The sequence below is a fragment of the Ostrea edulis genome, chromosome 8 (assembly GCF_947568905.1).
Source record: "Ostrea edulis chromosome 8, xbOstEdul1.1, whole genome shotgun sequence".
NCBI lineage: Eukaryota > Metazoa > Mollusca > Bivalvia > Ostreida > Ostreidae > Ostrea > Ostrea edulis.
In genome coordinates this window covers 16,847,617-16,862,136 of record NC_079171.1, presented here as the reverse complement: position 1 = coordinate 16,862,136, position 14,520 = coordinate 16,847,617, and the positions used below count along the sequence as shown (strand labels likewise).

The window sequence follows — 14,520 nt, the reverse complement described above, 5'->3', positions numbered from 1 at the left end:
GTTAGTATGCATAAATCAGTAAAATTCGTGTTGAGCTTTTATTTGATATGATACAATGTCAATATACTGTAATGAATTAGTATGATATGCAGAAGGCAAGGGTATAAACATTTTCTTTTTTCATTATCAGTATCAATATCTATATGATCATGAAAAAACATTATATAATTTATATCCGGATTCATTTATACCGATTTAGATATCAATAAAAACAAAGCTGCATAGTTTGGTAGAGGGGTTTCTAATGAGTGTGATGAAATTAAAAGAAGGAACCCAACATTTGCATTCAAACTAGATATACTTCAACATGAATTCATTTCTGCTCTGACTGAAAGCATGATTCTAAATTCGGGAACGAATCTTGCATACAAAATAATTAATAGGGGAACACACAAATTCGAGCTCCTTTGGAATTTAATGAAATGTAGATATGCACCTTTCTTTCAACACGAATTGATATGTTGTTTCAGGCACGAAAACAGAGGGTTGGGGTGGGCAGGAAGGCTGGTCTGCTTTCCCCACTTTTTTTGACAATTTACTTTTCCCCCGTTATTCTAACATACAAATTAAGTATTTTCTACATGCACAGTTCAAACTAATATTTTTTTTAAAATTTGTAATGAATTCAATTATAAGCATCAACTCCTGTAAGTTTCCAATATATTGTCAATCACAAATTTTTAAATAGCTGGAAATTTTTAATGCTTGAAAGCTTACATTTATATAAGGGGTCAATTTTCTTTCCTTCTGTGAAATGATATATTATAAATCGAAGTAGGACGGTCGCTCTCTCTCTCTCTCTCTCTCTCTCTCTCTCTCTCTCTCTCTCTCTCAATGAATATGGACATACAGAGACCGTAAATAATTATGTGGTTCCAAAAGAGACAACAAAACTATATTTTCGTTTATAAATTCCCTTTCATATGTGTCTTTGTGTAATGAACTGTTTATTATGCATTGCAAATGTAATAGACGCATTTGCACACAGATGTATATTTTCGATCATTATTCCCTTATTTGTATATCCAAGTTTGTATATGATCATCGAGAAATTTTGAATTGTGCACGCAATATATCCAACCAGATATTAGATACCCCATTTCTATAAACTGCAAACCCTCGGACAGACAGGCATTCAATACAGGAAAATTTTTCGATTCTGACATCTCCCCTGATTGAAGACACACTGTTTGGCACGGGTGAAGTGTGTCGCAGTCTGTGTAATGGAATGACAACGTGTTGTAAAGTTCTAACGAGATACAAATGGAGTTTATCATTTTGTTTCGTGGATTTATCAGAATAAAGAGAATCTATTATTTTCGGTAAGTGCACATCTCCGATACCTGTTGAATAGACGCCCGTATTTGATACTTTTTTTTGCGATTATACCTTGTGCATTGCATATTATGCATATGGCATGCACCTTTATTTTGCAAGAATTGATATAAATAATATATTTTATGCTCTTTGCCTATTCCATTCTATCAGTATGTAATTGGCAAATGATTTATCCGCATTTATTTTATTAGAAAATGCAAATACTTGCATGCACCTACAAGTATGCAAGAAAAGCTTTTTTTTTTTTTTTTTGCTTTTTTTTTTTGCATTTTTGTCTAACTTATCTAAACTTCCAGAATGCTGCATTAGTATACAATCAATATTTTGTAATTTTGAGTAAAGCATAATGTTTTAAAATGTTATTTTATTTGTTTCTATATATTACTATCGGAGATGTGCACTGGTCGAGTCCACCTAGAAAAATAACTCAGGTGTGACAATCACATTTGGGGTATATACGGGTAGAGTAAATTAGGCTACCTGAAAGAAATATGGCGGATAAGATGAGAAAGATGTACGTATTTATTAATTCATGTCAGCTTTAAGATATTTTATAAGGAGAGTGGATCTCTCGATGCAATTGTATAGAATATATATATATATATATATATATATATATATATATATATATCACTTTGGGTAGAGGATGGGACTGTACATAAGATCTACACGTACACGTTATCCTCACTTCAGGTGCCTGTAGTAGAAACTGATTAAGGTATGATGTCAAAAAAACAACAACCCAAAACCCTAAAAAACATTACCAATATATACATGCATATATATCATGTGAGAAGATGTATTGTTTATCATAAAGCACTGTCCAATTTATAATTATTCTATACAATTTCCACTTGACATGTAAGTGATTAACTTCCCAAAGAAAATTTTCTCCATATATTTCACGTAAAACTACCTTTTTTCAAAATCCTCCCTTGGAGCCAATTTTCTCTCTAACTAGATGAAATAAACACCATTTTGTTTAGAAATATCTGAAGTAACTGTCATCATAATAAAAAAAATGTTACAATGTCTGAAATATTGTAGGAGATAGTAGTGTCTTTTATTCCAAAATTACACATACTTATATAAAGAGTAAGTACTCTCATATTAAACTTCGTGTTAAAATTGTCATATCTTTACAATATATTATCATATAATTATTCTGAAATTATTAGATGATGCTGTGAATACTTCTTAGATCGGTGCTTTTAATTTCATTAAAATTAATCAAGAAATGATTTCAATTTTTTGTTGTTGAAAATACATGTACATGGTTTTGTATGGAATATATAGTGGAGATTTTCTTTGGGAACATACCTCTGGCTAATATACAATGTACGTTACCTGTTAACATCTATATAGGTTAAAGATCATTAGCTTCATTCGTTGTAATTTAAAACAAAGTGATAAAACAACACGGTACACACATTTAATTCATAAAAAGGAAAACAAACACTGATAAATACAAATCACTTGCGCCGCGCAAATATCATCCCTGCTAGCCAATGATTTACGATCCGCGCCGCTACTCTACAACACTTGGATGCGTTATCACGATTTTCGTGGCAACAATTTCCTGAATGTGATTGGATGCAGGCGAGGTCCCCTGCATCTAATCAGATAGCGTGTTACGTTACACCACGTGCAAGACGAAGGAATGTGGAAACAAATAGTCATTGTCTTCAAAACGTTTCCATTTAATCAGATTTTTATAATCTCCAAACAACATGGTGAAGAAAAGTTTATTGATTTTAAATTATTTGCACATAACATCGTGTAACTCACTGGATACAGCCATTTTTATTTTAACAACACACAAAGTGTAGTTGAAAAATGCATTTTCATTGGTTGAACATGATGTAATCGAAACAGAGTTTATTTTCTCCATCCACCAGAGGACGCCACTCAAAGCTACGAAAATCGTGCTAACACAGCCAAGGGTTGTAGAGAAGCGGAACGGATCATAAATCCTTGACTAGTGAGGATGCGAAAATATTGACATACCGACGAAACGTTGACTGTCCAAGAAGACCGCCATCTTGGTTCTTCGCAAACGCAACGAATCTTGATACCTGTTCAGAAGACATGTGTAGGCTATAGATGGGATAAAGTTGTCCCTATATATGTAGGCTTGATGTTTACTTCGCGGCGCAAGATCGATTTTGGTCAGTTTGGAGTCACTCCGACAGAAAGTATTCCACTGGAAAGTAAAATTTAATGCTTATGCCTGACATCACACAAAATACGCCATGCATCAGAAAATGCAGTATAATTTGCGGTTTTTTCCCCCGTTTTAATAAGTTTCAAAATACATTGTAACTTACCAATTACCACAGCATGCAGCATTGTTGCCATATTTATTCCGCCACAGTAAAAAAAATCGCAATCGATGTGACCTGACGTCCTCTGGTACATTTAACAAAAAATGACACATTTTATGTTTTGACAGGCGGATCACCCCCCCCCCCCGTTTTCCAATGTGTTTTACAATGAAGCAGCCGATATCTGATATACTGTCAGTTTGTATATGATACCGTTGCATAGAGTTTGTATTACCAGTAATGTTTTGTATAACGTTACTCAAATCAAATTATACGTTTTATTTGATATCGCGTCGAGAGAAAAAGAAAACAAAAGCATTTTAATGTGCATGTTTTATTCCGTTGACTTTCTCTTTCATAGAAGGTCTACAACTTTTTAAAAACAGTGCTGCGATGTAAAATTAAAGAAAAATCAAAAGTTGTGCCGTATGGAGTTAATTGTCAAGAGGGGGAGGTGTTCCCATACCAAGTTATGTTAAAGCAATACAAGCTGTAACTGACGGGAAATAAATTGAAAAATGAAAGAACAAATATATAACATATTTGTGATTGAATACATATAACTTCATAGAATCAGAGTGAATCTGAAGCAATAAACCCGTCAAATCAGCAGAAAATGTCGATTCATAAATCATTGTCATCCTGTCAGTAATTCCTGCTTGTAATCTCCGATATGCATTGACCTCGAAGGAAATAGGCGAAAGAGAGGCATTGAGCACATGTCAAATTTGCGAACAATTTAACATGTCAATTTTATAGGAAATTCACTATCAAAATTTCATTTGCATAATTATTACTTTCTTACACATATAGTACTTCTTGTCATTCATGAAACGATGTAATAGTTTAAAACAAACGAAACGTGTAGTTACTCGTGTCAGTTTCCATCTTTTTATATGACTCGGTCTCAGCAACCCGATAGTGTTCGGCAATCATCGTTCCCTTGTCTTGTGTATACGGCGCAATGGCGGTTTATAAGAAATGTTCATTGTAGGTATATTATTCTCAAACAATATTCCCTTGTTTCTTTTGCTGAATTTTTCTTCAGATCTTTGGGGATTATATTAGTTGTTCTGATAGGTGTTATTTAATTCAGGATTGGATAGTCGAAAATATATCGTCATTTACAGCTTACATTGCTTGTAATCAATATCAATATTTTTTCAGTTATTTCATAATGAAATAGCAAAAGTTGTCGATACCATCATTTCTCGTTGAATCAGAGTTTGTATTGAATTTTTACCAATTGTGTTTTGTGTAACGTTACTTGTAAGAAAATACACGTCTTGTTTGACATCGACCCCCCCCCCCCATAAGCCTAACAAAAAGCAATTTATTGTGCACGTTTTATTTCGTTGATTTTCTATTCCATAAAGGGCCAACAACTTAACAGTGCTGCGATGTATGATAGAATGATAATTATAATAATAAAAAGTGCCGTCTGGGGTTGTCAAGAGGGACAATGATAATTATAATAATAAAAAGTGCCGTCTGGGGTTGTCAAGAGGGACAATGATAATTATAATAATAAAAAGTGCCGTCTGGGGTTGTCAAGAGGGACAGTGATAATTATAATAATAAAAAGTGCCGTCTGGGGTTATCAAGAGGGACAGGGGTCCCCCATAACAAGTTATACAATATCAATATCATTATAAAATTGCGTGTTACAAATAAAATCAATTTATGATATTCTCTTACTAAGATTTACAATACTACCGGTATATCAAAAATTTATCATGGATTTATTGTTATTTGTAGATTTCTAATTTGCAAAGACATTTATGAATATATCGATTATGAAGAACATTTTGTCCAATCTTTGTCCTCCTGGTCTTTTGATTCTTATAAAATCACGTTTGAAGCTAACAAACCTTCATTTATATGCCTGTATCAAGTATTTCTTTTTTAACTGTATTGTGTTCATGTCTACGTCATAATTGTATTGTACACATTATAAAAACGGGAAATTTTTATTTTTAAATCAATTAGTTGTCTTTGTCATATTTTGGCAGCGTATCGGTAAGTGGATTATTATTTTGAATTGTATTAATTGCCATGCCTTCAGCAAAAAAGTCAAGAAACTTTTAATTAATAATCTGTATTGGTTGCCACAAAATTGCCAGAACTGTTTGCTACTAGTAGCAAATCTTTTATAAGATTCACAGATGTTTACTGGAAGTTTGCTACAACTATTTGCCAATACTGGCAAACTTCTGCAAAGTTTTGGTGAAGACTTATGGCAAAGAAAACTGTTGGGTGCAAACTTGTGGCGCATTTAGTTTTGGCAAGGGAGCTACTGAAAAACCTAAACATTGACAATCAGTGCGAAAATGTAGTTACTCGACCATTCCAACAAAGAAAGGAAAATCCTAAAATTGCACTCTGCTGTTCGTTTTAGCTCACCTGAGCCGATGGCTAAAGAGAGCTTTTCTGATCACATTTTGTCCGTCTGTCTGTTCGTCCATAAACTTTTCACATTTTCATCTTCTTTTCCATAAGCACAGGGCCAATTTCAATCAAACTTGGTACAGAGCATTTTTGGGTAAAGGGGATTCACGTTTGTTCAAATGAAAGACCATGCCCCTTCAAAGGGGAGATAATCCCAAAGATGTAAAAATAAGGTGGGTTTCATTTAAAAATCTTTTCAAGAACCACTGGGCAAGAAAAAATCAAATTTACTTGAAAGATTCCAGACATAGTGCAGATTCAAGTTTGATAAAATCATTGCTCCTGGTGCAGGGTGGGCCACAAGAAGGGATCAAAGTTTTACATGCAAGTATATAGGGGAAATCTTTAAAAATCTTATTCTCAAGAACCAGTGGGCCAGAAAAGTTCATATTTACATGCAACCTTCCTGACATAGAGTAGATCCAAGTTTGTGCAATTCATGGTTCTCGGGGTTAGGGTGGGGGCCACAATAGGGGATAAAGTTTTACATGTGCTGATTTATAGGAAAATCTTTGAAAATATCTCTCAAATTATTTAAGCTAAGGCTTTCATATTTTGTATATACATTTTTTATGGTAATATGTTTTCTTATGATGCAATGGTGTGTGATCTTGTGACCTTGACCTGGACATTTGTTCTACTTTTGATAAAAATCTTACCTACACAATATGTGTATATTTAAGGTAGATCTTTCATATTTTGTATATATATTTCTTATGGCAAGAGCTTTCATTTCATATCATGTCCTTTGACCTTGTGGCTTTAAACTTTGAGTTTGACCTAATTTTAAGAAATCATAATCTATCAATTATATCCGAAACTATTTGTTATGTGAATTATTTTCAGTTATGATGTGGTCCTTTGGGATTAGGTTGGAGCCACAATATGGGGTCAAAATGTATATAATAAGGATTGATTAAAAATTTTAAAAATCACAACAGCTGAACAACGGAGGGGCCAGTTTGATTCAGGTGAGCGATGTGACCCAAGGACCTCTTGTTGAACTTGATATCAAATTTAAACCTTGTAATACCGACGAAATCGCTTTCTCCTTCGTACTCGCCCATTGATGTAAACACTACCTTATATGGGCATATGCAAATAACTTGACAACCGGAAGTTCCATCAAAAATATGAATCGAGAAATTGGAATATATCGAAATTGTTAAAACCGGTAGAATAGAGTCTCATAAATCGTAAGTTGTTGGTTGTAAATTATATAAGGACTAAAAACATAATTTTTCATTTACGTAAAGAAAGCCGGCAAATGTTTAGAATGATCCAAAATGATCCGAGAGGGATTCACTCCACCATATGCACCATAACGAAGATACTAAGGGGTTGTATATAGAAATAAGTAGGTCATCATTAGTATCAACTGTCATAGTCACACCAAAGTATCAAATCAAGCAAAGAGACAACGCCAAGGAAATCGGGAAAAAGTATTTAATTTTGTTTAGATTCCAAGTACGGTAAAATGTAAAGACAATCTAAATGCTTTCATCATGTGTTTCTCCATTAGTACTGGTGTGTAACGTAAATCAACAATGAAATATAAAATATGTAATAGCTACAACGCACAGTTTCCCAGCGCTATAAAATTTTTATTGTATAACAGATCCCCCTGATTGTTTTCGCTTATAAATGATGAATGTTCCGGGAAGGACTACTTGATTACTTGTGGACTCGTCAGTTGCTCACTTCATATAATTCAATATGCGCTTTCTAGCAAGTTATCGCACAATGATATTGAAAAGTCTACAGCTTCCATTTCTTGTTAATATATTTCAAATCTCAAAAGAAACCATGATACTCAGAAGTATAGATCCAAAGCAAAACTCCTGCAGTTTGGTTGTCAGTAGACCATTCTTCTGTTACACGACCGTTAATTGTAAGTCTCAGGGGAGACGCGATCGATAACTAGTCGCTCGTAATCAAGGTTTCCAGCATCATTTTGTGTTACGGATCAGCGTGACAATTTCCTTCTCAGCAATGTTCTGGAGTATTATAAAGTTATAAATCAGGAGACTTTGTTATACTATTATTATTGCATGTAACACACTGGGTTGTCTCAAGAAGTTTGACAATAGAAAAATAAGTTACATTTCAATGTGTAGCTAAAATTTGATTGAACAATATGTATGCAAAAAAAAAACCCAAAAAAACACTTCTTCATTGAGTACAGAGTCAATTTGGTTCAAAATACGCCCCCTTGTGGTAATATGGGATGGAGCAGCATGGCAATTGCTTTTTTGCATATGGATTGGTCTTTAGAGGGAGATATTTTGAATTGAAATTCATAAGATTCCTGTAATATTTGATTCATAGTAGTCTATAATCTACTACAATGGGATATATAATAGAATACCAAACAATAAAAATAAAATAGATAGATAAAATACTAGCGGGAGTACTATCCGTACTTTTTTAATTATTGAAATGCAGTTAATTAGTGGCATACATTGTGCCTACTGAGGTTACCAGAGTAACATAATTATTCACAAGTCTTCCAAATCAGACAGCTTTTGCTTCAGTCGACAGCAACGTAAAGTTTCTTCAACACTCGTCACCTATTGTCATAATTCTCTCTCCCCCAAAACTTCCTCTTTTACTTTCGATTTCGGTTGATTTGGCATGGCTTTCGATTTCGGTTGATTTGGCAAGGCTTTCGATTTCGGTTGATTTGACATGGCTTTCGATTTCGGTTGATTTGGCATGGCTTTTAAAAGCTAAACCAGAACGTTCAGAATAATATGTCCCAATCCCTTCAAAACTTTAACTCTGATAAGATATATTGTTTGGATTAGATGGGAAAATCGTTTTCAAGTTCTGTAAAATAAGGTCAAAAATATCAAATCCTCTAATAAGAATTCCCGTTTTTACTAAACTTAATATTTTCTTTTCAATTTTAGGGATTTAGAATTCATCATGAAACTGGTAAGTTGTTTTTATTTTGTTTAAATGATCATGAATTATAGAGAGAAGAAATATTAAATCGAATTGATCATTATTTGAATATGAATTATCTTTAGGTTTTAAGGAAATCTCGGAACTTTTCACAAGGATATAATAGATGAACGTTCCATCTACGTGTAGTTGGTTTGATACTGAAATATCTGACGAGGGTATATATGGTTATTTCGTTATAATGACGCCCAGTCATTTCTGTGAGTGATAATTGTATTAAAATAGGGTATAGTTTGTTTCACTCAGCAAGACGGGGCCACGCCAACGCCCAGAAACCAAGATATCTGATCTGTCAAGTTTTATTTTAAGACGAGACCCAAACAGGGTTTCATGTAAAAAATCTGAATAAGAAAAAATCCCACTCGTATTTGTATGACGTAAATGAACGTTTTAACTAACACCAATGATTGGTCATCTGAACGATTTTACGGCAGGCCTAAAAAACAACAACCCACAACACCACCTCTATTCCGTTCATGGACACTGACTGTTTGTGCCATTTTCGTTTCATTTGACCTACTGGAAGAGAGTTATGACCTTTCGACTTGCAGAATTACTAGGATCATAGGTTTCATTTTACATGTAACGCTATGTTTGCATACACTTAACCATTTGGCATATATGTACATGTACATATACATTCAATGTGTGGCCGTTTAAATGCAGACATGCTTTGTTATACAATCAGATCTAAGACTGACCAACACTCCATTGTAAGATTCATATGAGTGAAATATTCTCAAGAGGGACGTTAAACAATATATACAATCCTTTTTAGGTGACATCCCAGAGAAATATCTAGAGCGCAGTGTGAGCAGACGAGAATTGGCAGCCATTGCTTTGAATATCGATAGGGACATATTTCCGTTGGCTGTCGAACTCGATATTTCATCAGAAGACATCTTGTCTATTCTACAGAGACCAATCGAACGCGACCCAACATCAACTATCCGAGACGTCTTATCACAGTGGTACTTGTATTCTGAGTTCAAACCTACGTTCAGAGTTCTTGTTACAGCATTGCTCGAGGTCGGATTCGATTTAGTGTGCGCAACTAACGCTGTCGACCAAAGCACTAACAATGATCTATTTTAAGTACAGATATACCGTACAAAGTACCGAATTTAGTCTTGCTACGTATAAATAACATTCTATTCGTTCTCATAGTTCAAACCACATTGAAATCTCTGTGTCACTTCTTGACTCTGCCCCGCTGGAGAATCAAGGCACACGTCGATAAAATGTCTGGCTCAATTTAATTCAACCCATATATTTAATCAATATAGGAACATCCAAATTTTATATATTTTATGCTGATTCACTCCCAAAGGGAAACAACTCACTCCCAAAGGGAAACGGCTCACTCCCATGGGAAACAGCTCGCTCTCATAGGGAAACTGATCACTCCCTTAGGGAAACAGCTCACTCCCAAAGGAAAACGGCTCGCTCTCATAGGGAAACAGCTCACTCCCTTAGGGAAACATCTCACTCCCAAAGGGAAACAGCTCACTCCCAAAGTGAAAATCCAATTTTAAGCATAATTAGGATTCGTACACGTAGTTTTTGTTTTTAAAAACAGTAATTCATTCAAATCTAAAATAGTTTCGTGGTAGATATAATTTGCCTTACGATTTATCTTACCGGGCTCATAGTGGGTGTGACCGGTCAACAGGGGTTACTCACTCCTAGGAATCACCCTCTCTGCCTGTTCTTCCTATGGCTATTTGGCCAAAGTTAAATGTAACGGAAATACTTTAGAATCTCAGACTTGGCACTTTGCTATTGTCAGACGGTGTGTCACAACCCTGGTGCAAGCTGATTTAGCCATATTTGTCCATAGATTTATAATGGATGGACATTAAAAGCTCACACTAGGCTCATAACTTATTGCAAGTTAGTGATTACTTGGCTAATGTCATTCGTAAAAAAGTTTTATCAGTGCCTTAACTTTGAAAAGGATATGATTAGAAGTTCAGAAACGTTGCTAATGATCCGGTGATGTTTGACGACTGTGATATAACTGTAATACAGAGACATTAGAAACGCGAACATAGAACACAGGTTGCTTTATATGCCTAAATGGTGTGTCATGGTTACGTAGCCAATTAAAACCACAGTGTGCATCATTACTACATATGTATGTAATGCAGAAATTTACACAGGCGGCAATAGTCTGGACAGGTCTGGTTTTGAATAGAATTGATTCTGAAATGTTGGTTCTGATAGCGCCTTTTATTTTGGTACCACGCGCAATGCTACCACAGCACTGAAGTTTACCTTGCAAGCCATTTGTTTGTAAACTCATCAATAGTTATGTCCTGAATTTTTCGTGCTAAATTTTTCATTCAAGTCCATTGAACTGGAACAATGTGAAATATTATATTCAGTACATTGTGTTTGTATACAGTACATTGTGTTTGAACTCGCGTTGTTTTTTTTTTAAACCCATGCAGATTGCACCTGTATAATGTATAAAAGAATTGCTACTAAATAACTAATTCTTTAAGGGCCTGCAAATCGTTGATAACCTTCATTATTTCAATGAATATGTCTTTGTTAAACGCTTTTCCACATGTTTTACTCGGGGAAATGTTTTAAAGCAGGTTTCCGATTCTCAAAGTCTCAGCAACAGTCCTTGTTTTTAAAAGTGATCGACCATTAGAGACGATAAGCTTTAATAAATTCTGCGTGTAATATATTGATCCGCCGCATTCGTTGTGACACTTAAGTTTGCCCCTAGAATTATCATTGCTTGCGTGAATTACAAGATTTTTTAAAATCATAATATTGTACATTAACTGTGATTCCTCGTGCTGACATTCTATTGTCGTGGTATGTGGCCTTGACGTGTGACGCCTCTGCCACAGTGTTCATCAATGTACCACTCCCCGACACGAGAAGCACCTGACATCGATCTTTTCCAGCATCCATTTCTTCCAATGCAATCTACTCTGGGAATGTTACTCTATTTGAAAACTCTGAAAATATCACCAGACGTTTCAATGAACGGTTTATCATGCTTGGACATTTTGATACTCATATCGAATGAGACAATGTTGCTTCTCTGAATGATAAATTATTATAACTCATGGGACTTCACTGATCGCCTAGAACATTTGAAGTTTAATAGACAATTATAAAATTGTGACAATTCAAGTGGAAGGCAAACAGGATTATGGCCACTACAGATCTGAGGCAGTGGAATACATTTCTATCTGAACGGTTCGCAGTCAGCACCATCCTCCAGTGTTGCTATGTTGTAGTGGGTGTCTTGGGGAACTTTCTTGTTATCATGATGTATAGATTTAAGATGAGGAACCAGAAAGAGGACCGCTTCTTTATCCCTGTACTGGCGGTGGTGGATCTGACTGGCTGTGTAACCTCAGCCTCGCTATCACTCACCCAGAACCTGTTCCCGGTGATGTTTCCCGCGGACGTTGTCTGTAAGTTCCTATTTTTCAGTACTTCAGTGACAATCATTAGCTCTCTGCTCCTCCTGTTCGTGATCTCAGTTCAGCGGTACCAGAAGATCTGTCGGCCGTTTGGTTGGCAGATGACGGAGCGGCATAAGTATTGTTGTGTAGCACTGACGGTGTTTTGTGCTGGACTGTTATCTGTCCCTGTCCTTGTCCTGTATGGTAACCACCCCATACATAAAACTAACATCACAGGGGTTGTTTGTGGAGTCGGTACTGGCAAACACACTGATTTGGCTGTTTACAATTACGTTATCTTGAGTCTAGAATGCATCGCCGTAGGAATAATGTCTTTCCTGTACTTTTTGGTCGGTAAGAGAGTTTTCTACAGTTTTAAAAGTATGAAAAGTTACAAGCGTAAATTTTCAATATCAAAGAATTCCAATGCAGCAGTACACTGTCCGTCAGAAGATGAAAGTTTTATATCAAAGGAGAGCGCTGAAATCAAAAACAAAGACGAAGAGAAACGTGACGAAACCCAGCTAAGGACGGAAAATGCAGTAGTCATCAGCAAAGAGAATAAAAACTCTGAATCCATTCCAAGTGGCGGGAGCAACACCGGCACAGAGACAATGTCAAGGCCCACAACTAAAAAAACAATGGGGATCGAGAGGGTTCTGGACAGGGGCGTTGATATCAATGACCATGACCCACGGGGAACTGGTCTCACAGAATCCTTAGCAGAGGGCGGCCCCATTTTCTCATTGGAGGCGGTGGATGCTCAAGATAATTCTTGTGCTGAGGAAGTCGGTCCTGTAGAAAAAGACATTGTCGATGTGTATAAGTCTTCTAACAACAAGGAGAACAAGATGTCGAAACAAATCAGAAATCAGAATGTTCCGTTTCTCAGTAGCAAGAGAAACGAAAGCGTTCCCGTTTTTGAAAAGCAAAGGAACCTAAGCACAACGTCTTTTAGTAAAAGAAAGAATCAAAGTGCACCCTCCTTTCAAAAAAACAGAAATCAAAGTGTGTCATCTTTCAAGAAGGACCGGAAAACTTCAAATGTTGATTCTATATCTAGTAACAAAAACAGTTGTGCGGTCCATCGTTATACTATAATGTTCATCGTCATATCGTTCGTTGCTATCGTTACTTACATTCCTCCGTGGATATTCATCATAATGGAGACGCAGGACCACGAATTCTGGAGTGGTCTAACATACGGCGAAAGCATGACTTTTCTCATTATCCGGCGGATTTACATCATCAACCATGTGGTCAATCCTGTCATATATGGACTTTTTGACGGGCGTTTCCGGTACGCACTTAAAAAAATGCTCTGTCCAAAAGTGGATATCAACTTTTAAGGAAAATTCATAATTAGAAAAGTTACAATCATTTTACTTTCGTTTAAAATACTTGTTGTTTTGATATTGGTTTTGTATTTGATAGCCTTATGTTTATATTGCCTGAGTCAATGTTATATCGCCGGTGTTTAGATTATGACTGTCATGAAAAAGTTGAACGTGTGTGATTTATAAAGAGTAGAAGTTGCGTTTTATCTTTTAATTACATTAATTACATGTCCGGGGATAAATGTATGTCGCTTCTCTCACTGGTTAAATACATTGTAGTTTGTCTATACTCCATGTTTTAAACATGGTACCCACTTGATGCTGCTTTTATGTTGAAGTGAAGGATTGAAAGCCTGATGTACCGATGTAACTCATAATCTACCGATGTAACTCATAATCTACCGATGTAACTCATAATGTACCGATGTAACTCATAATATACCGATGTAACCCTTATTATACCGATGTAACTCATGATGTACCGATGTAACTCATGATGTACCGATGTAACTCATTATGTACCGATGTAACTCATGATATACCGATGTAACTCATAATATACCGATGTAACTCATAATCTACCGATGTAACTCATAATCTACCGATGTAACTCATAATCTACCAATGTAACTCATAATGTACCGATGTAACTCATAATATACCGATGTAACT

General features: G+C 35.5%; 2 protein-coding genes across 2 annotated transcripts in view; both read left to right on the top strand.

The window, feature by feature from the left end:
* LOC125662896 (uncharacterized) overlaps positions 1 to 14,048 on the top strand; it is a 59,906-nt gene extending 45,858 nt beyond the window's left edge. The window contains exons 18-19 of the mRNA XM_056147469.1: positions 9,023 to 9,047; positions 9,856 to 14,048. Coding sequence (XP_056003444.1) covers positions 9,023 to 9,047; positions 9,856 to 10,172 — 342 coding nt within the window. The 3' untranslated portion in view covers positions 10,173 to 14,048. The remainder of the gene's footprint in view (positions 1 to 9,022; positions 9,048 to 9,855) is intronic.
* LOC125662895 (cholecystokinin receptor type A-like) lies at positions 12,253 to 13,860 on the top strand. Its single transcript, XM_048895240.1, has one exon. It carries the CDS (start codon positions 12,253 to 12,255, stop codon positions 13,858 to 13,860), a length of 1,608 nt encoding a protein of 535 aa, XP_048751197.1.
* Positions 14,049 to 14,520: the final 472 nt, after the last annotated feature.

Bases quoted from the DNA above. Each gene is read 5' to 3' on its own strand.
- LOC125662895 (XM_048895240.1), top strand. From the start codon at position 12,253: ATGGCCACTACAGATCTGAGGCAGTGGAATACATTTCTATCTGAACGG.